Source organism: Equus asinus, chromosome 19 (assembly GCF_041296235.1).
Source record: "Equus asinus isolate D_3611 breed Donkey chromosome 19, EquAss-T2T_v2, whole genome shotgun sequence".
Classification (NCBI taxonomy): Eukaryota; Metazoa; Chordata; class Mammalia; order Perissodactyla; family Equidae; genus Equus; species Equus asinus.
The window spans coordinates 7,439,934-7,460,380 of record NC_091808.1 but is presented as its reverse complement, the minus strand read 5'-3'; the positions used below and the strand labels follow the sequence as shown (position 1 = coordinate 7,460,380).

Here is a 20,447-nt window from a genome sequence, read left to right as displayed (position 1 = left end):
GGGTAGGGAGCTGCTGCAGGCAGGACTTAAAGCTACATTTGCACAGACCTTTGGTAAGATCTAGCAAATGTCAACTGCCCAAAGGCAAGAAGCCACGACAGGCCCTGATGGAGTTTGCGGGACAGCCACTGGCCCTCGTCCCCAGACCTCCCCACTCCCTTACAATACCTTGGCCCCTGGAAACCACTCCAGCTGCATCGGAGGCAATTCTGCAGGGAAGAGAGTTGTGGGTGGAACAGGAGGCCCCGAGAAAGAAGCCAACATTCCTTTGGCCGCCACACTGGGCCAGGAGCTACGTGCATGTAATTTCATGCCAACCTGGCCCCACCCTGTGAAACAGGCCACTGAGTTCTAGTATTACACACAAGGGCTCAGGCCAGGGAAGCCGGTTGCCCAAGGACACACAGCAAGTCAGTGGCAGACTTGAGCAAGAAGCACGGGCTCATTTAGATCCCCACTCCTTCCGCCAGATTTTGCCACGTCCCCTAAAATGTCAAAGGCCGAGCGATCCTAAAAAGAAGGAAAGCATATGGGGTGTTCATACAATGTCAGGTCTTCCTGGCACTAACCCTGGGAAGTGCTGCCACCGTCACAGTCACTGAGTCAAAGGTCCCCTCTCCTGCCTGGCCCGGGACACTGGGTGGCCTGGCAGCTCACTGTCCATCATGCCGGGCAGGTGATCATGAAGGCAGAACCAGCCGACAACCTGGTTTCTCCGGTGCGGACGATGGCGATGGATGCCTTCCTGCACCTGAGGTGAGCTGGGCCCCTGCCTGGGCCCCAGATGCCTTCCCTGGGTAGAGGTGACATCTGAGACACCCCTCAGTGCTCCCTGGGAGGGTTGTACCTCCTTTGCCCTCCCTGCCTCTGTAGCAGGGGTCTTGGGTGGCAGCTCCCTGGGGCAAAGGGCCATCCTAGAAGGTGGGTGTCCACTTCTACCAGTTCTTTTCCATGATTCTCAGCAATGTTTCAAGTTGGGCTCTTCTCCTTGCACTGGGAGGTGAGTGGCAGGCAGGTGCACTATTCTTCGGTTCATTGGGGAATGTTTTGAACAAGAAATCACAGAGTGACACAGAATAGCATAGCAGGGAGATGGTATCCTTCAAGTTGGGTGGGCCCAGTCAATGAACTTATTTACTGATATGACATGGGTACAGTTAACACAGAGCAATATAGTACCTGAGGCTCACCTTCCTGGAACTGGCCACCCACCAGTGGGGAGGAGGAAGAGGTTATGTATTTGTAAAGTTAGTATTTGAAGTGGCTGGGTTGTTTCTAGGATTTCTTCTCCTGTTGGGGAAGATTCATTATTTAGGCTCATAGCAGAGCTGTTGCTTTACGAGGCAGCACATAGGCAGATTTTAAATAAAATTCACAAACACCCATCCTTTCAGGCACTTGGACATAGGAGGAGCACACACCCAAAGAATCATAGGTCAGAGCAGGGTGCTTGTAGGTGAACGACAACAAAATCTAAGACCAAAGAAACGGCGCTACTAGCAAGACGCGATTCAGTTGCTGTAACAGGCCATCCGAAGGAGCTGGCGTCTGACTTTTGAGCAGAGCTTAAACAAGATAACGGGATTTGGGTAGGAGCTTGAGGGCTCCTGGTAGGGTGAAATCCAGGACCCCTTTGAAGGGGCAGGAGTTTAAAGTTACAGAGGGATGGTGGCTGCCAATTCTGGAGGCACAATAGAACCCACGGGGGAATTTAACAATATTGACACCCTGGCTCCACCCCAGAACTTTCAATAAGGAGCCCTGGAGCTCAGATAGGGCCCTCAAGGCCCTCGAAAAGCTCTCCAGGTGATTCTAATATGCAACTGGGCTTGAGAACTATTGATGAAGGGGATAGAAAGAACATGAGCTAGCATGCCTTAAGCAGTTAGGCACCACCCTGGAGGGTTTATGAAAACACAGATGGCTGGGCCCCACCCCTAGAGGATACGATTCAGTAGCTCTGAGGCGGGGCCACAGAATTTGCATTTCTAATAAGATCAAGGTGATGCTGACACTGCTGGTCCAGGTATTACCCTTTGAAAAGTCCTGGGCTAGGACCAGCCTGGGAGGGCAGCGTCCATGGTGTGGTCACGGAGAAGCAAGTAGGAGAGGTGGCCTTGGACCCCTGACTCTCCCCCTCAATCACAGACGCAGTCACTGGACACTCCTGCCTGGGTGCAGCCTGGGGAAGGATGCGTGCCTGACCACTCGACCAGGGATGCTGGCCTCTCCCCGTTCTGTGCCATGCTTCTGCACTCCAGACTGGGCAGGGGGGTGGCAGGGCCTTGACTCCCCACTGACCACTCCTCTTGTCACTGCTTCTTTCCCCAGCAAACTGAGGCCTTTCTACTCTACAGAGGAAAACAGTGAGCTGATGGATATCAGTATCCATTCTGTAATTTCTCTCCAAGCCCCAGGAGAGGACAACGAGTCCCTTAAGGTAGGTCCCTCTGGGCCACCTCATCTTCTGGGTCAGAACTTGGCAGTTTACATTAACAGGGGGCGGTGCCAAGAGTCCACCTTCCTCAACCACCTATGAGTGGCTAGAAGCGGCAAAGTATAGCAGGCTCTGTTAGTAAGTGTAAGGTAATGATGGCTGTCGCAACAAATACACCCTGAAATCTCCATGGTTTAACAAGATGAAAGCTAATTTCTTACTCAAATAAACTCCAATGGCCAATGGGGGTGGGGACGGAGCTGCTTCACACAGTTATTCAGGAGCACAACCATCTTTAATGTGGGGCTCCTGATGTCCCTGTGGATACCCAGGCTGGAGAAGAAGAGAAAGAGTATGGAGGATTTATGAGTCACTTTGCCCATCTTCCATTGGCCAGAACTCAGACTCCACCCACATGCAAGGTGTGCTGGGAAATGTAGTCCCTGACTGGATGGCTGTCTCCCTCCTTATGGAAAGGAGGACAAATCTTTTGTGGACAGGTAGCCATCCCTGCCTCAAGGGCCTGACCCTGGATGAGAAGTCAGGAGAACTGAACTCTAAGAGTTCAGTTTCCCCCTTTGTAAAATGGCTTCCCCTTAAGAGACTGTCTAGTACGTCATAGGGGAAGATAGCTGTGAAGAACTCAGTGGGAGCAGAAGTAAAGGCGTGATTATCAGACCATCGGTGTGGACCCCCACAGAGTCCTGGTGGGTGGCTGTGTGCGCCTCCTCATTGCTGCCCGGGACTCCCCTCTCTTGGCTGTAGACCCTGTATGCGAATGCCCTGTGTGCCCTGGAGCAGCTGATGGAGGGCATCATGCAGAGGCAGCTGGACCCCAAGGGGCTGCAGGAGATGGTGCACGTGAGTTTCCTGGTGGAGGGCCAGGAGCCAGGGATGGCCACCCCTCCCAGAACACTGGCCTGAGTGCCAGATTCTCTGTAGGAAACAGGGGGATGTGTTAAAAATTGTTTTGGTAATTTGATTTTGATAAAATTTCAAATTTGCTTAAAAGTTGCACGAATAGTGCAAAGAACTCCTGTATACCCTTCACCCAGATTCACAATTCTTAATATTTTGCCACATTTTCTTTTTCTCTCTTCTTTTTCTTTCTCTCATTACGCTCACACACAATCTTTTGAATCATGGAGAGTTAGTTGCAGACATCAAGAATAAGAATATTCTCTTCTATAACAGCACTACAATGATCAAAATCAGGAAATTTAATGTTGATGCAATGCTATATTCTAATCTGTGGTCTGTATCCAAGTTTCACTAATTGTCCCAATAATGTACTTTATAGCTATTTTTCCCTAGACCCAAGATCCATCTGGCTTGTGCATTGCATTTAATTGTCTTGTCTCTTTAATCTCCTTCAATCTGGAACCTTTGCTTAGCCTGTCTGTGTGTTTCACAGCCTCGGCATTTTTGAAGGGTAATTGTAGATTTCTTTTTTTAAAATTAGATTGTTTGCTTTCTTAAGTTTTCAGAGTTTTTATGCATTCTGAGTACAAGTCCTTTACCCGATATGTGGTTTGCCAATATTATCTCCCAGTCTATGACTTGTCTTTTCATTAATTTTATAGTGTCTTTTGAAGAGCAGAAGTTTTTAATTTTGATGAAGTCTAATTTATCATTTTTTTTCTTTTATGGATCATGCTTTGGTGTCATATCTAAGAAATCTTTGCCTAACCTAAGGCCACAAAATTTTCCTTCTAGTTTTCCTTCTAGAATTTCGTAGTTTTGGGTTTTATGATTAAGTCTATGATATATTTTGAGTTAAGTTTTGTAAATGGTATGAGGTATGGATCCAGTAAAATATTTATTTTATTTTTATTTTTTTGCACACGAATAGGACTTGATCTGTCACCATTCGTTGGAAAGACTCTCTCTTCTCCATTGAATCACCTTTGTGTCTTTGTCAAAAATCAATTGGCCATATATGTGTGCGTCTATTTCTGGACACTTATCTGCTCCATTGAGGTCTTTGTTTATCTTTACACCAATGTCATCCTGTCTTGATTCCTGTAACCTTACAATAAGTCTTGAAATCAGGAGCAGAAAGTATGAGTCTACCAACTTTGCTCTTTGCCGCTACATCCCACAAATAACGATATGTTGTATTCTAATTTTATTTCTGTTCAAAATACATTTTAATTTCTCTTTCGATTTCTTCTTTGATCTATGGGTTATCTAGAAATTTCTAAATATTTGAGTATTTTCCAGAGATCTTTCTGGTTTTGATTCTTAATGTAACTCCATTGTAGTCTGAGGACATACTTTGTTTAATCTGAATCCTTTTAAATCGACCGAGACTCATTTTGTTGCCCAGGTGTGGTCTATCTTGGTGAATGTTCTGTGTGCACTTGGAAAGCATTCTGCTGTGTTGGGGGGAGTGTTGCTGATAATCAATTAGGCCAAGCTGCTTGGTAGTGTTTCTCAAGTTTTCTGTATCTTTCCTGATTTTCTGTCTTCCTGTTCTATCAGTTACCAAGAAAGAGGTACAGAAATCTCTATCGTTGTGGATTTCTTTATTTTTCTTTTCAGTTCTGTCCATTTCTGCTCTGTGTGTTATTAAGCTCCATTATTAGAGGCATGAACATTCAGTCCCTGGAGTGCAGAGCGGGCTGTGCTCATGGCCCTTTCACCTGCAGGCAAACATTTGGAGCAAGGCCAAACACATCAGCCGAGCGCCATCTTGGTGAGGATGCTGGGGGCACTCTCTCTCTTGCCCACAGCCTCATCTCCCTAGTAGATGTGCCTGGAAAGAAAACCAGAAGTTGCTAGAGCCACCCAGAAGCATTGAAAGTCAGACCCTGAGGGGGAAAGATGAGGATGGCAATAGCAGCCCAAGAAAGGGCTGGCCTTGGGATTTTAAGTTCCCTTCTGTGTTCTGGGCTCTACCCATAGCTCCTGGAAAAGTGGATCTTGTCGGAGAAAGAATGGGAGCGGGAGAAGGCCATGAACCTCCATCTCTGTCTCATGCGGGTCTACGTCCAGAGCATCGGTGTCTGCGTGAGTGCAGGAGCACCCAGCCCCCCAGCCCGCCGCTCTGACATCCACCGAGAAACCCCTGTCTCTCTCTGCGAGAAGAGGGAGAATTTTGAAATCAAGTTGTGTCCCCTGAAGAGTCCCTTGGGAAGAGGCTGCCTCATTTGGGAATGCCAAAGGAGACCCCGCGAGGAGCTGGCACTGGGGCTCTGGGTGGGGATGACAGCGAAGATGGGGCCGTGGCTTGGCGTGGACCAAGGCTTTGTGGGGCCTGAGGCTCACACAGTGGTGAGGGCCCTCTTTAACAAAAGGATACACAGTGATGAATCCCACATTGGTTAGGAAAGTGAACATTTACTCAGAATGAGAAAATAAATCACTGCAAAATTACAAATTTTACAAAGTCCCACAAACATATCAAGAAATCTAGAAAAGCGATGAGGTGTTTTTGTTGATGAACCATCTGACATGGCCCGATAAGCCCTCTCTTCCTACATCTGTTGGCCTCATGCTCTTTGCCTGGTCTTCAGGGACGGTGTTGGCAGGAGGATGACGGTGTCCCGCGGCTGGGATGTGGGGACGGGCCTCGGGTCTCAGGGCTGGTGCAAGGTGAGAACAGGGCAGGCGGGACCCCAGTGGGGACACAGGCCAACAAAGCAAGGCGGGGGCCAATCCTGGTGCTAAGTAACATTTGAGGCCGGACGTTGCCCAGAACATCGCCTGGATTCTCTGTTGCAAATCTCATGACATTCCCTGAAAGAGGAGGCGCCATTGTTATCTCCAATTTACAGACGAGGAATACTAGGGTCGAGGCTAACTATCCCATCCAGATCACACAGCCAGTGAGCCCGGAAGTCCAGATTTGAACCCAGGGCTCAGTTACAGGAACCAGACAGGTGCACGGACATAGAACCCGGGCCTGTGGTCAGAGGGGCGTGTTCTGGGCAGGACTGCTCAGGTCCTGGCTGCTCCGCCTCCAGGGGCCCAGGTGGGGCTCAGCAGGCGGATGGTGGCGTCCTCCCCCTTCCCAGACAGAGAATGTGTTTTCAGAGGGGGGATTTGCCCTCTCCCACTGCCTGTTACACTGCTCTTGGGCAGCACTGCGTGTGCGTGTGCACCAGGTCCACACAGAGGGTGCGAGCTTTGAAGTCTCCTTCCCTCAGATCCCCCTGAAGCTGGGGCAGTTTGGCACGCTGGTGGGACTCATCGCCCCGTGCACCTGTGACTCCCACAGGAGAACCCGAATGACCTCAATGGATGTCCTGTCCAGCCTGCTGGATCTTCACGGTAGGGGGAAGGCAGGACATCAGGACCAGCCTCTCCAGGCCGGGAGGGAGGGCTGACAGCAGGGGCATCCTAGGGGGGAGCACAGCCTCTCTGAGGTGGTGTGGAGTGGGCGCAGAGATCACCGATAGGCCATGGAAGTTTCTAGAAGGAGAGGCTCATTTGTTCCGTGAAACTTGCTAAGGGCATGTGTCAGGCACTGAGGGGCCCCACTGGGGCAAGCTCAGCTTGCAGATACAAAGGACAGTGCAGAACTGGCCAGAGATGAGCTTGGAGAGCATGCAGGGTGGTGACCTTCAGAGGTAGAGAGTTTGCCTATGGCTTGGCGCCTGGTGGCTGGCGGCTGGTGGCTGGTGGAGCATCGGTCACAGGACGGTCTCCAGGAGAGCAGACATCTGAGTGGCATGTAGAGGTGGCGTGGGGAGAGGGAGCAATAAGAGCAAAGGCAAGAAGGGATGGGATGTCCGGACGCTGGAGGGTGACTCAGCCCGCGGAGCCAGGGTGCCCAGAAAGCCAGGGCCAGAGACAGCCACGACGTGGCCTGTGTCTGGGCCCTGGGTCCTTGCTGAACGTGTCTGAAATTGTACCCCAACAGCAAGCCAGACCTGCTACTCATGGGGCGCCTCCACGGAGCGGGAGCTCGCCAAGTGTAAGGATGATCTCCAGGGCTTGGATGACGAAAGGATTCTCAGCGTGTCCTCCAGAATTGCCAAGGTGACAAGTGGGAAGGTTGTGTGGGCTGCTGGGCTGGTCTCGGGCACCTGGGCCATCTCTGGGGCGGGGGGCACCTTGCTCAGTCTGGCCACAAAGCCCCCATCCTCCTCTGGGGGTCGCAGCTCCCATCGCCTTTGGTCCAGCTCATGTCATCTCTATTTAAATGGCCTTCGATATGTAAGGTCTGCTCTGAGATGCCTGGCACACAGTAGGTACTTAACAGTGTCTAGCTGTCTTTTCTCCATCCCTATCACGTGCCTCACTGCGGGGGAAGGGGACACCAGAGAGAATGCACACAAGGCCCTGCCCACAGGTGTTGGCACACAGGCCCACGGATGGCACACTGATGCCTGGAAATGCCCAGAGCCGCCCAAACTCTCGGGGCTGCAGAGGGGCGAGGTCACTTCTGTGTCAGGGGGCAGAGGCAGCTCCCTGCAGCAGGGGGCTTGTGAACCAGCAGGATGAGGTCGGAGGGCGTCAGGGCTCAGGGCACATCCTGGGGGAAGGCTGCAGGGCAATAGAGATGGGATGGGGAGAGCTTAGAATGAGGCTTCCTGTGCAGGGTGGGGGCAGGCGATGAGGTGGGAGGGAGGTTGAGGGGCGCATCCCAAGGGCCTTGGAAATCCAGGCTGAGCCCCAATGGCTTTGAGGTAGAGGAGTGACATCCTGAGCAGGCCCATGATTGGGACAGTGAGAGGCTGGGCTGTGCAGGGAGGCGTGGAGGCCGTGGCAGCGGTTTGAGGGAGGATGGGGGCCAGGGCGGGGGCTGTGATGCTGGGCAGAGGAGGAGGTGATGTCAGCAGTGGCAGGCGGGGGCGGGGGAGTTGGCCTGGGACTCGGCCGTCAGACCCCAGGACTGGCCTGCTCTGGTCCTAGGTGGTGTGCATGCAGTTTAATTGTGACGACGTAGTCTCGCTCATCCAGAAGCTCTGTGAGAACATCGGGGCCCTGGACCTCCAGCACGACAAGGCCTCGGTCACCTGGATAGGCACCTTCCTCCAGATGAGGGTCAAGGAGCTGGAGGACAAGGTGGCAGAGCTGCGGCCGGGCCACCTGGGGCCTGGGGTTGCCTGGTGCACCCAGACTAGAGGGTCGGGCAAGGGCCCAGCTGTGCTCACTGGGAATGCCTCCCCAAATCCCTGGTTGTAAAGAGGAGGCAGAAGTAGAGTTCTAGAACAAGAAAGAAATGTGTTGAAGGTGGGCTGGTCAGAAACTGGACGCGGACTGGAGGCCCGAGGCTCGCTCTCCCAGAGTGCACTGCCTCCCACGCTGAAAACCTGATGAATCCAAGAAGAAACCAAAGGATGCACTGGAAGGAGTGCTGGTGGTTTAACCCACCATTGTCCAGCTGGGCAAGAGTCCTTGGAGGAGGGGTGTGCAGTGGGGTGAGGGCAGGAGGCCCCTGGGGGCCCGGCTGTCCTGGTGATGCCCCAACCCCTCCCCAGGTGGCCGAGATCCTGGGCGCCATCCTGGTGCACCTGCCTGTGGTGGACCACCTGGAGGTGCGGCGCCTCCTCATCGAGGGCATCCTCCTGCTGGCGCACTACCACCAGGAGACCGTCCTCACGTCACTCCTGAGGCAGCCTCTGCCGATGGAGAGGTGGGTGCCCTGGGCGGGCGGCCAAGGTCTCCTGTGCAACCCGGACTGTGCCTGACTTGCCACCAGTGATGCGTGTCAGGAGACCGGGGCCTTGAGTCGTGCCTTGCCCGCCCCTGGGCTGGGTCAGACCCTCTCCCTGCAGCGCCTGGGAGGTACAGCCTCTGGGGAGTTGCGGTCCTGGAGCCCCAGTGTTACAGCTTGGCCATATTGAGCTGGAATCTGGATCCCATAGCCTCTCACGTGTCCTGGTGGTACCTTGTGGGCCTCACCAGGCGGCCTTTTCCTTCCCTGTGGAGGACAGAACTCCGGGCGCCCTCTGACTTTGGGCTTCTCCAGGATAAACCACAGGATGTGGCCCCCAAGGCCTCCAGAGCAGGCCTCCGGGGAAGCTCCACTCTGTCCTTCCTTTCCAAATGTGGCCCTGAGAGGGGAAGCAACTGGCCCAGGTACCCAAGGGATGAAATGGCAGAGTCTCAAGCCCCTCAGGTGGCCTCACGGTAAAGCAGTGCCACCCTATCCTTCTCAGTGTTACCTTCACAAATGGTGTGAGGCCCTCTGTCACAGTGTCGCACAGGCAGCTGGCAGGATCTCACCCAATTTGGGGAGTGTTGGGATGGTATTAGAATTCGTGGGGGAAGGGCCCAGAAAGAGGCGGGCAGTGGTCCCCAGAGCAGCTGAGACCAAAGAGCAAAGGGAAACCTGGAGATGTTGGTGGAGGGAGACGTGGCAGATGTCATGAAAGATTCTGGGAACAGAGAAGAGAGAGTTTCGAACACAGGCCTCAGATCAAGAAGGTCAAGGGCCGCCCTGTGTGAATTGCAGGCCTGGCTCCACCAGCTGTGGAGCTGCTTCTTGTGAGGGCAGCCCTGCCACAGGCCCAGGTGGGAGAGCAGTGCAGATGGCTTGGTTTAACGAGGGTCAGCAGCTCTCGGAGCGGAGCTGGCGTGGGGATCCCTGCTAGGCTGGCGTTCTCGGTGGCCACCTCATACCAGGTGTCGCAGTGTCGGTGAGCTATCACCGTGTCGGTCAGCTATCACTGTGTCAGTCAGCTATTGCTGTGTAACAAATTGCCACCAACTTGGAAGGTTAGAACAGCACCCATTTGTCATCTCACAGTTTCTGTGGTCTGGAGCCTGGGCGCGGCTGAGCTGGCCCCTCTGCTCAGGGTCTTACAGGCTGTGCCAAGGTGTTGGCTGGGCTGCATTCACTTCTGGAACCCAGGTCTTTCTTCAAGCTCACGTGGATTTTTCTTGCCATTGTGGGACTGAGGCCCTGCTTTCCTGTTTCCTTGTTTCTGCCATTTCGTCCCCCCTCCATGGCTTCTTTACGAGAAGTTGTGGCTGATGAGCACGCTGTGCCCACCCCTCCATTCAGTTCCTACCACCAGGCCCCCTGCCGTGTCTCCTTCCCCCAGACTCAGCTCCCCGCAGTCCGCTTGGGCTTGGGGATCGGGAGGCTGCTTCAGAGCGTGGTCTGGCAGGTTGCCTGGCCTCTGCAAGCCTCATTGCCTCTTCTGTGGAATACAAAGATGGAAATATCTTCCCCAGAGAGATGTGTTGGGAGGAGTAGGTGGTATAATATCAGCTAGCTGCCCAGGACCAGCCTGACACAAATTGGGTACCTGGAGGCTGTCACTGGACATGCCCGTAACGTCATCAAACAGTAGGCTGGATGGGGACTTCCAAGGTCACGCAGACCGAGAGCCTGGGCCTCCCAGGGGGCTGTGGCTTTCCCTTCAGTACCATGAGCAGAGGGAGGAGGCTGAGGGTGGAGGCAGGGACTTGGGTTCCGGTTGTGCAACCTGTTCTGACTTATTCCGCCTCCCTGAGATTCAGGCTCCAGAGGCCAACCCCTACTCAGGGGGCTGCCTGGAGGTCCAAAGGGGCTCTTACCTGCCAGGGCATATGGCAGGAGACCCACAGTCCTTGTTCCCTCTCTTTGGCTAGCCACCTGACAGAGGTGTGGCTGGCTGTGGCAGAGAACATGCCCTTTGCCCGGATGATGCTCCGTGGGTTGATGGGCAGGCTGCAGTCACGGTTCACCTCCGGGGCCAACGCCGCCTCCAAGGCTGACATCTGGCGCCTGGCTGCGGTGGACCCTCTGATGGTGAGTCACAGGGCCAGGCCCCAGGGCCCCTCAGGGGGCTCAGAGTGGGAGCCCTGAGGCCTCTGGCCCTTCTCTCTGCAGACCCTATGCACCATCCACCTTCTCATTGAGAAGATGGACAAGGACGACAAGCTCCCAGACATCTTCCCGGACCTTGTCTACACCCTCCTGCTGCAGCTCAGCAGCAGCCAGGGGCCAGAGGCTGTGTCGCCCGTCCTGAAGACGTGGAGACTCCTCTACTCAGGGACCCTCCCTGAGGAGATGAACCTGCAAAGGTGCTCTCAAGGGAGGGGGGCATGGAGTGCAAGGCCATGGGCCTGGGCCAGATGCTGCCTCTTAAAAGTCACTAGACTCCAGGAGTTACCTCCACGGAGAGGCCCTCATCATCCCCTCTTGGTGGGAGAGAAGTTTCCAGAAGATGATCTCACTCATGACCCTCCCTCAAACGTGTCCAGCACAGTGTGGTTCTCAGAGTTTGCGGAGCCACCGTCTCGCATCGTCGTCCCTTAGCCCCTTGGCTGGGCCCAGCCTAGGGACCCCCTGCGTCAGGGACCTGGGTGTAATGCTTACCCCTCTGAAGTGCAGTGGGTGCTCCCCACGGGGCAGCTGCGTCATGACGCAGTCCCACCTTCTTCCAGGGTCACGATCAAATCCATGCAGCTGTTGTTCCGGAGACTCAACAATGAGCAGCTGGTCCACAACCTGGAAGAGCAGGGCGTGTGGGTGTTCCTGGAGAGCAGCTCGACGTTCCTGCAAGGAGTGGGCCTGCTGGCCAGGTGGGTGTCAGGCCCCCTTGGGGGTGGGGCCGCGGGACTTGCAGAGGCATCTCCTGGCTGGAAGGTCTAGGTCCTGGTGGAATGCCTCATTTCCGGGGGAAGGCCAGGTTGACCCGTGTCCCAGACTCTGAGATGGTGGTCATGTGCAGGGCAAAGGGGATCTTTCATTCCAAACCTTCGTGCTCCAGGGCAGGAAATGTGAGGTCAGAGGCGGAATGGGGCTTGCCCAAAGCCACACAGCGCTCCCAAGCAGGGCCAGCATGGGGAGTCATCCTGACTCCCAGGTCCTGATCAGTCACGAGTGGCCCCCATTTGAGTCCCCTTTCCTAAAAAGGACATTGAAAGTAAGTATTTAGCCACACCCCAACCAAACCCTCCTGGGCGAGGAGGGAGCAGCCCAGAGATGTTCAGAGATCTGCCTTTTGGTGTCTGGCTCTGGTGCAGCCTTGGCAGGCAGGAGCTGAGAGGCCCTCCCCCCAGTGGGGGTTGCTGTCCCCCCTGCAGGCTGTGCATGCGGCACGTGCAGGGCTACAGGCAGAGGCTATCGGAGCTGGTGCTCAGGGGCATGGACTCGGAAGTCCTGAGCTGCCGTGTCAGCAGCACCGCCGCCTGCGTGGAAGTGAGGCTCGGGGTTCAGGGAGGGCACTGGGGCGGGCTGGGGTGGGTGGCGGGTGACCCCAGTGCTCTCCTGGGGGGGCTCACCTCAGGGACAGGCACCCAGGCTCTCAGGGGCATCTGAGTCCATGGGGCAGGGGAGCATCTCTCATTTGTGTGTTCATTCACTCCTTCACTCCTTCATTCATTCATCACTAGAGTAATTCGGGGTGGGCACTGAGGGGACAGAGTTGCTGAGAACCGATCTGTGCCCTGAAGTGCAACAGCTAAGTGACCTGTGGCATAGCGAGTGCCAGGACACCCAGGGACCTCCCAGAGGAGGGCGCCTCGGGCTCTGGCTGGGATCCAGGTTCTGGGGGAGTTCTTGCACAGGAAGACCCTGCGAGGCAAACGGGCTTTGCCAGGAAGGAAGGCTGAGGAAGGGTGTTATGGCCACTGGGGCCAGCTCCCCTTCCACGCAGGTGGGGTGCTTATGGGGTCCTGAGAGAATTCGCCAGAAAACTTTAGGAGAAGTTTCATTGGCTGCACGATGTCCAATTTGCCCTTGGAACCAAACACTGACATAGCTCAGGGGCAAATGCTTTCTGTAAAGGGCCGCAGAGTAAAGATTTGACATTGAAGTCATTTATTTGGTGTTTGGTTTTATTTCAGTTTATTTAAAACACTCCCACATGCGCGCACACCCACACATGCCAGAGGGGGCCCCGTTGGCCTGAGGTCCTGGCGCTTTGAGTGCCAGGCCAATAGTGACTCTCTGAGTCCCAGATGAGGGAAATTCACGCTTCTTGTGCATTTCTGTTCAGACACAGTGGGCACGGCTCTTGCACATGGTGGCTGCTTGGTCGTGTTAACTGAAGACATGAATGATGAATGAATGTGTGAACGTAGGTAACACTCATTTAGCATTTCTCAGGTATTTCGTTCTTGCTTCTGAACAACAACCCTTGAGGCAGGTGCTAACATCCTCCTCTTTTTATAGATGAGGAAACTGAGGCTCAGAGGGGTTGGGTGACTTGCCAGGGTCCCACAGCTGGCAGGTGGAGGGCCGAGAGTTGGTCCCGGGAGTCTGGGCTCAGAATCCTCCCCTATCCACAGACAGACCATTCTGCTCATTGAATATGCTCACACATCCCTTCTCGTGGCTGGGAAATGAGCCTGTATTGGGGGTAATTGTAAAAAGTTCTCCTTTCTAGTTCATGAGCGACCCAATTCTGTACCAGGAGAAGCTGCTGAAGCCCGTGGTGTCGATGCTGGAGAGGGGCGTGGACCAGGAGGATGTGGCGCTGCGGGTGCTCTCCCTGCGCGCCCTCGGCAACATGGCCCTCGGCGCCCCCAAGAAGGTGCTGTGCTTGACCCTGAGCCCAGAGGCCTGGGGTGCAGGGCCTGGCGGGCTAAGGGTCCAGCGTGGGCATGTTCTGGTCAAACAGTGGGGGCTGAAGGCTCCCCGTGCCCCCCAGGTGAGGCAGTACCGGAAGGTCCTCCTGGAGAAGTGCCTGTGTTCCCTGAGGGAGCCCATGAGCACCAGCGTGACCTCTGAGGGCATGGAGGCCCTGGCCAAGATCCTGGCTGAGCTCCGGGAAGGAGACGTGGGGTCATCCTTCGACGCCATCTCCGAGCAGTGCAGAGCCTTCTTCAACAACGTGAGTCCAGAGGAGAGCCTCAGCCGGCCCTGGCCTCCACCGGGGTCTCCGCAAACTCCCGCTCAGGGACCCAGTGAACACTTCTAATCCCGTAAAGAAAAGATGTGTTCTGGAGCAGAAGGGGCTACAGGCCTGACTTGGCTGACGAATCAACTGGCTGATCATGGGATCTTGTTAAAAAAAACCTCTCATTCGAGGACCCACGGGACCCTCCTGCCCTGCTGTTGGGGAATGAGGTTCCCCTTTTAATTCCTTGCACCCCACAGAGGCTCTTTGGGCACCCCTGACGTGCTGGGGGGGGGGGGCGCTCTGCTAGGCAGTGGCGCGCCTTCAGATCCAGCACGGCCCTCATCCAGGGAAGAGAAGGTCATAAATACCAGAATATGGAGAGACTCTGTCCCGATAGAATGATCCAGAGGGCTTCGCAGGGGCCAAGGCATATAAAAGGGTCCACAGAGAGCGGCTGGGGTTTTGCTGGGCTTCCTGCGCCCCGTCCCGGCTTTCACGCACGTTTGTCCATCCCGGCCGCAGGAGAGTGGGCTGCTGCGTCTAAAGGCCTTCATCCTCTTCGGGAAGCTGGCAAAGCTGGTCAGGATTTCCAAGAAGCATTTCTTCAAGGCGGAAGTGAAGAAAGCCTGGATCCCCCTCATGCTGCACTGCCAGGACCCCTGCTCCGATGCAGCCCAAGTAAGACGCACCCTCCCTGTTGTATCCCAAAGTCTGGGGACCACTGTCCCCAAAAGGAAAACGAACTTCGGGTCTGCTGGCTGAGCTGGCTGCGGGCTTGCCCCACCTCTCTCAGTCTCCCCAGGAGCCCAGAGGCTACGATCCGCCCAGCTCTTCCCTCCAGGCTGGGGAAAGGGACCATTCAAGACGACCCACAAACCGGCTTATGGAGGAGTCTCAGCTCTGGGGGGGAAACATGGTCTGGTTTCCTTCTTCTCCAGGCACAGCCTGCAGCCATCCTCCACCGGCTGCCCTTTCTTCTACCAGATTCTTGAATTTGGCCCTCATTATTTTATTATGCCCGTTATTACGATTCCGTCATTTAAAAGTTGCCTTAAATCTCTCCTCACCTACTCTGGAGGGGGCAGGCTTGTGCTGGGGCCACTGGGCATACTGGAGGGGCGCCTGGCTCTCTGACCCCACATTTCTCCTCCTTCTCCGAGGTCAAGCCCCTCCAGCGCATGGGAGGAGGGACAGGGAGAGACCCACGTCTCCTGTCTAACTGCTGCCTCTTCCAGGCTCACACTGGTCAGCTGGGGACACACGTGTGGGGATCCTCTGCTCCCCCGCACTGCCCGTGACTCTGACCTCTGTCTTCTCTCCTCCCCATCTGTCTTCCTACATAGACTGGGGAGGGTGTGGTGGGGAGGTGACCAGGATTAGGGGCAGTTCTGCCACCTCTTAGTAAGCTGTGGGGATACAGGTGGCTCCAAACAAAGGGTGCTCAACAGCTCATTTTCAACCAGTGCCCGTCCCCGATTCTGGGGTTGCAGGATAAATCCCCTCCACGTCGCTGTGAGGGCTGCAGGTGTCCACGTGGGGCGCAGTGGTCTAGGTGGCATCCCCAGGGAGGTGAGGGGTGTCCTGTAGGGAGCTCCTGACTGGGGCTCTCTGCTCTCATCCTGCCTCCCTCCCTGGCTCTGTCTCGGGGACACTGGTGATCCAGGGCACGAAACAGACTTCCTTCCTCACGGATCCTCACTACCTTCTGTCAGCGGCTCACATCGCTCTTTCCTGTTTCATCGGCAACTGCCCTGTGGGGCAGTGCTTCAGGGGAGGACTGAGGGCACACCCGGAAATGTCACCAGAGGGTTTAGTGAAGGGACCACCAAGAGGGGTGTGGTCAGGGGAGGCCAACACAGGATGGCGACACAGCTGCCACTCATTCCCCTGGGAATAGATACCCCAACCTCTCTCTTCCTGCCCTCCAGTCTCCTACCAATATCTTCTGTGGCCTAACGGCTCAGGAGGCCGGGGGCCGGGGGCCTGGCTGCTGCAGTCCACAGGGACACAGGGACACGGGGACGGGAGGAGCTGGGTGGAGGGCATCTGAGGACATGAGAAAGCCCGCCCAGTCCTGCCAATCCCAGCCAGTCTCCCGACCCCAATCTCCTGGAGGGGCAGCTCGCAGGCAGGGCTGCTGAGGGCACGAAGGTGCTGGCTAAGGGGGCGAATGGGCTGTATCTGCCCCAAGGGTCCTTTTATATGTGCGCACGCAACCATCGTATAGGCTGGTGGGGCTCTGGTCCCAGGTACCCTCCACGGCCCACCAGCCTGCCCTTCTTTGGCTTCCTGAGGCTTGTCTGAGGCTGCTCTCTGGCCAGCCCTTCCCCTCGCGTGACCGCCTGACGCCTCTCCTGCTGTCCTGCCCTGTGCCTCCAGGCGTGCATGGCTACCATGTTTCAGTGTGTGCGCTTCTGGGGCTGGAAGGCCCTGGAGGGCTCCTCCTGCCCGAGTGACAGCAGTGCGGCTGACAAGATGACTGCGTTCCAGGCAACGCTGTGCTCCGTCCTGGTGAGGAAGCTGAGGGCGGATGGGTCTGTTGGAGGGGGCCACCGGTGGCTTGGGGCTTAGGGTCCAACAGACTTCTATCTTGTGACCCTGGCTTCACCTTTCAGATGTGAAGTGTCACTGTCTAATGGAAAGTGAGCACAAGCCACACACCCATTTTTAAATTTTCTAGGAGCCACGTTATGAAAAGGGAGACAAGGTGAAACCAAATTTAATAATAGATTTGCTTTAACCCAACAGATCCAAGCATTGTCATTTCAACATGTAATCAATATAAAAATCATTAATGTGATAGGTCACGGTTTTTTTTGGGTACTGTCTTCCAAATCCAGGAGGCACTTTACTCTTAATTCAGACTAGCCACATTTCAAGCGCTCAAGGACCACATGTGGCCAGTGGCTACCATATTGGACAGCCTTGCAGGTTGTGGACAAATGTAACCCCCTCTCTGGGTCAGACAGACTGCAACAGGGGGCTGAAGGTCCTTAAGTCGCCCGGTTACTAATTTGCTGTGTGATGCTGGGATGAGCACTTGTCCTCTCTGGGCAGACCCTCCCACGTCAGACAGATGGGAATGCACTTTGTGAGCAGCCAGTCTCCAGGACCTCATCCTGCACTGCTCTGTGCATCACTTGGTTTTGCAGACTCAGAAAAAGCCTGCTGTTCTCTACAGCTTCTTGCTGGAAACAATGACCTACGTGAAAAGTAACTTGTCAAGGATCAGAATTGCCGCATGCAACCTGGCAGGTGAGCCAGCAGATGCCTCCGGCTGCAGCAGGGACCTTCAGGCCGGTGGGGACAGACCTGGGTCTGGAGGGGGAGGCGGACAGGCGCTGGGACCAGAGCTCAGGTAAAAGTGACCCTCCGTGCTCCCTGCTGCCTACCTGCCCCGTTCTCAATTAGGCGTCTGCAACTAAATCCTTAACACACACCCTCACAAGGTAGAACCGCATCTCTTTCTGACCTCATGTTCGTGCGATGAGCATTTATTCCTCTGGCTATCATTTTAGGAATTATTATGAAACAGATGTCCGCACATTATCTGAAAAAGCTGGACTTCCCGGCGATACGGAATTGTAAGCAGTGAAGACTCGGCTATATTGGGTCCGCTGAGCCACTGGGGAGCTTGGTGAAACAGCTCGAGGGAGCAGCCAGGCAACCTTCGCTTGTATTTCGGGGTGCGGGGGTGGGGGCTGTGTGACCAAGGCGCCCAGGGATGGCTGAGCCTGCGGAGGGGCTTCCAGGAAGACGCGTGTTCGTTCCCGGTGCTCCTGCCCCCGCCCCTTGACGCATATTTATGCAAGGCTTCCGCCCGGATTCCTCCAGCTGACCCACGCCCCAGCCGGGTTTGTGGGTGAGCTTTCTGTCCCTGTGAGTGACAGATGGCAGACGGTGTGAAGACACAGCGCCCCCTGCCGTCCGCTGACTCCAAGCACGGGGACCCCGCGGCTGCCCGCGAGCCCCGGGCTGGTTCCCTCCATCACCCCGCGCAGGACGGAGGGTGGGCCTGGCCACGAGGGTCCTGATGCTCTCCCATTTGTGCCCCTCTCAGCTCTCCAGGAGCTACAGCTGGACTCTGATCCCGGGGTCCGGAAGGCGGCGCTGGACACTCTCAAAATCTTGGACACCTGTAGTCAGCACCGGCTCTTGGCCTCACCCGAAGGGATCTCCTAGGTGGTCCGAGCGGAACTGTAAACCACCTCTCTGGAGCGCCAGACCCCACCGCGACAAGAAAAACGAGCTTTAGTTTAGTTTGTAAGAAACGCATTGTTCTAAAATACTCCTGTCCCTCTCTTTCCTCGCGGTGAAATAAACCTCCATTGCCGTTTGGAGGGCAGAGTCCTGACTGTCGGGTGACGACATCCAGAGCCAAGACAGTGGGGCACAGGGAGACCTGTCTCAAAGGGCCATTTCATTCCTGCTCCCCGCCCTGCCCCAAGTGTGTGATGTCAGATGGCCCCTCAGCCCAAAGGATCTGAAGCCACCTTTGTGTCTTCACTTGCATTCCCGTCGCACCCATGCTGATGGCGTGTCCCCTGCCAGGCACTGTGCCAGGCGGTGAGGGGGCCTGGGCTACTGTCCAGCCTCTGCTCCTGGGGATCCCACCCTTACAAGAAAAGGAGTTGTCCAGCAGCCAACCGTGATACACAGCAGAGGGAGAGGGGGGTGGCAGCCAGGGTGGAGGTGCTCTTGCAGCGTGTCGGGGAGTGTCCAGCAGCCTGGAGATAATCCAGGAGAGCCTCAGGGGGAGGTGACACGACACCCGGCCTACCCTCACCCTTCCCATCGTTGAGGCCTGATGGGACTGGCTGGGGCAGGGACCCAGCGAGGCCTGGAACAGAACCCGGCTGAGGGTCCAGAAGGAGAAATTATCTTCGTGTTCAAGAAACAAGCAGGGGAGAGGGGAGGGGAGTTGGGGAAACTTCCCACACTCAGGGCAACAGCAGAATAGTCTGGTTGTCCCCAGAGCCAGTAAAAGTGGGATTTCCAGACCGTCCCCACCACAGCGGCCAAAGGTGCTCCCCACACTGGGCTCCACCGGCGGGAGAGGGCTGCTGAGCTGGCCAAAGAGTCGAGCCCCACCAACGGCCAAGTTATTTTCTGCCCAGTGGTAAAGAGTGTTGCTGCCGGAAAACTTGGAGACCACTGCTATGGTGGGCACGGCTATGCCACTCACGACAGGCCTGGGGAAAGAGCTACACATTTGTACAATTAGGTCTCTCATTCCCTTTGTGTTGGTGCAAAACATTTCCAGGTGGTTTCTAGAGCTAAACTTGAAAAGCGAAAATGTAAGACAACACAGTTTTTTTTTTTTTAAAGATTTTATTTTTCCTTTTTCTCCCCAAAGTCCCCCCGTACATAGTTGCATATTTTAGTTGTGGGTCCCTCCAGTTGTGGCATGTGGGATGCCGCCTCAGCGTGGCCTGATGACTGATACCATGTCTGTGCCCAGGATCCGAACCGGCAAAACCCTGGACCGCTGAAGCAGAGCATGCGAACTTAACCACTCGGGCACGGGGTTGTCCCCTGACAACACAGTATTTTTGATGCTGAGAGTAGGGTAGGTTTTCTTTTAAAAGTAACAGCGGGGGACCAGCCCCATGGCATAGTGGTTAAGTTCAGCCATTTGGCTCTGGTGGCCTGGGGTTTGCAGGTTCCGATCCCAGGCACAGACCTACACACTGCACATCAAGCCATGCTGTGGCAGTGTCCCACATAAAAAATAGAGGAAGATTGGCACAGATGTTAGCTCAGGGACAATCGTCCTCACCAAAAAAAAAAAAAAAGTTAACAGCAGAAGCGGGAAAAAATAGTTAATCGATCTGACTTTGTTAAAGTGTCACTGCTGTACAATAAAATGCCATCAAGTTAAATGACAGATCACAGATGGAGGAAGTTGCTTACAATGTGTATAAAACTAGACTGGTTCATGTAATTGGATTGGTATCCAATATACCCAACTCAGTGAGAAAGCAAACAAAAAGTGTCATGAGGGGACGCTTGGAAAGCCAGTACCCCAGGAAGACACGCCAACTGCAGTGTAGTCCATTTCACAGCCACCATAGTGGCACCGACTGTGGCAGTAACATGGGGCAGTGGCACTTCTTATATTGCTCCCCGGAATGCAAATGGGAGCAGCCCTTTGGGAGAGCAGTTAGGCAATCATTAGGGAAGTTGAAGACATGCCTATTGGAGGCCGATTCACGTCGAGGTCTGTGCCACAGGTAAACCTACACACGCACAAGGACCACGGCTCAATGCCTTCTCAG

At 55.1% G+C, this 20,447-nt stretch overlaps 1 protein-coding gene across 1 annotated transcript in view; it reads left to right on the top strand.

The window, feature by feature from the left end:
• The window catches only part of MROH2A (maestro heat like repeat family member 2A), a 43,035-nt gene extending 24,538 nt beyond the window's left edge, over positions 1 to 18,497 (top strand). Inside the window, exons 23-41 of the mRNA XM_044751476.2 lie at positions 677 to 756; positions 2,332 to 2,440; positions 3,203 to 3,298; positions 5,345 to 5,449; positions 6,589 to 6,712; positions 7,305 to 7,423; positions 8,300 to 8,452; positions 8,869 to 9,023; positions 10,970 to 11,129; positions 11,211 to 11,404; positions 11,768 to 11,905; positions 12,410 to 12,524; positions 13,714 to 13,860; positions 13,978 to 14,160; positions 14,692 to 14,847; positions 16,549 to 16,680; positions 17,322 to 17,424; positions 17,688 to 17,753; positions 18,230 to 18,497. Coding sequence (XP_044607411.2) covers positions 677 to 756; positions 2,332 to 2,440; positions 3,203 to 3,298; positions 5,345 to 5,449; positions 6,589 to 6,712; positions 7,305 to 7,423; positions 8,300 to 8,452; positions 8,869 to 9,023; positions 10,970 to 11,129; positions 11,211 to 11,404; positions 11,768 to 11,905; positions 12,410 to 12,524; positions 13,714 to 13,860; positions 13,978 to 14,160; positions 14,692 to 14,847; positions 16,549 to 16,680; positions 17,322 to 17,424; positions 17,688 to 17,753; positions 18,230 to 18,351 — 2,457 coding nt within the window. The 3' untranslated portion in view covers positions 18,352 to 18,497. The remainder of the gene's footprint in view (positions 1 to 676; positions 757 to 2,331; positions 2,441 to 3,202; positions 3,299 to 5,344; positions 5,450 to 6,588; positions 6,713 to 7,304; positions 7,424 to 8,299; positions 8,453 to 8,868; positions 9,024 to 10,969; positions 11,130 to 11,210; positions 11,405 to 11,767; positions 11,906 to 12,409; positions 12,525 to 13,713; positions 13,861 to 13,977; positions 14,161 to 14,691; positions 14,848 to 16,548; positions 16,681 to 17,321; positions 17,425 to 17,687; positions 17,754 to 18,229) is intronic.
• The last annotated feature ends 1,950 nt before the right edge of the window (positions 18,498 to 20,447 follow it).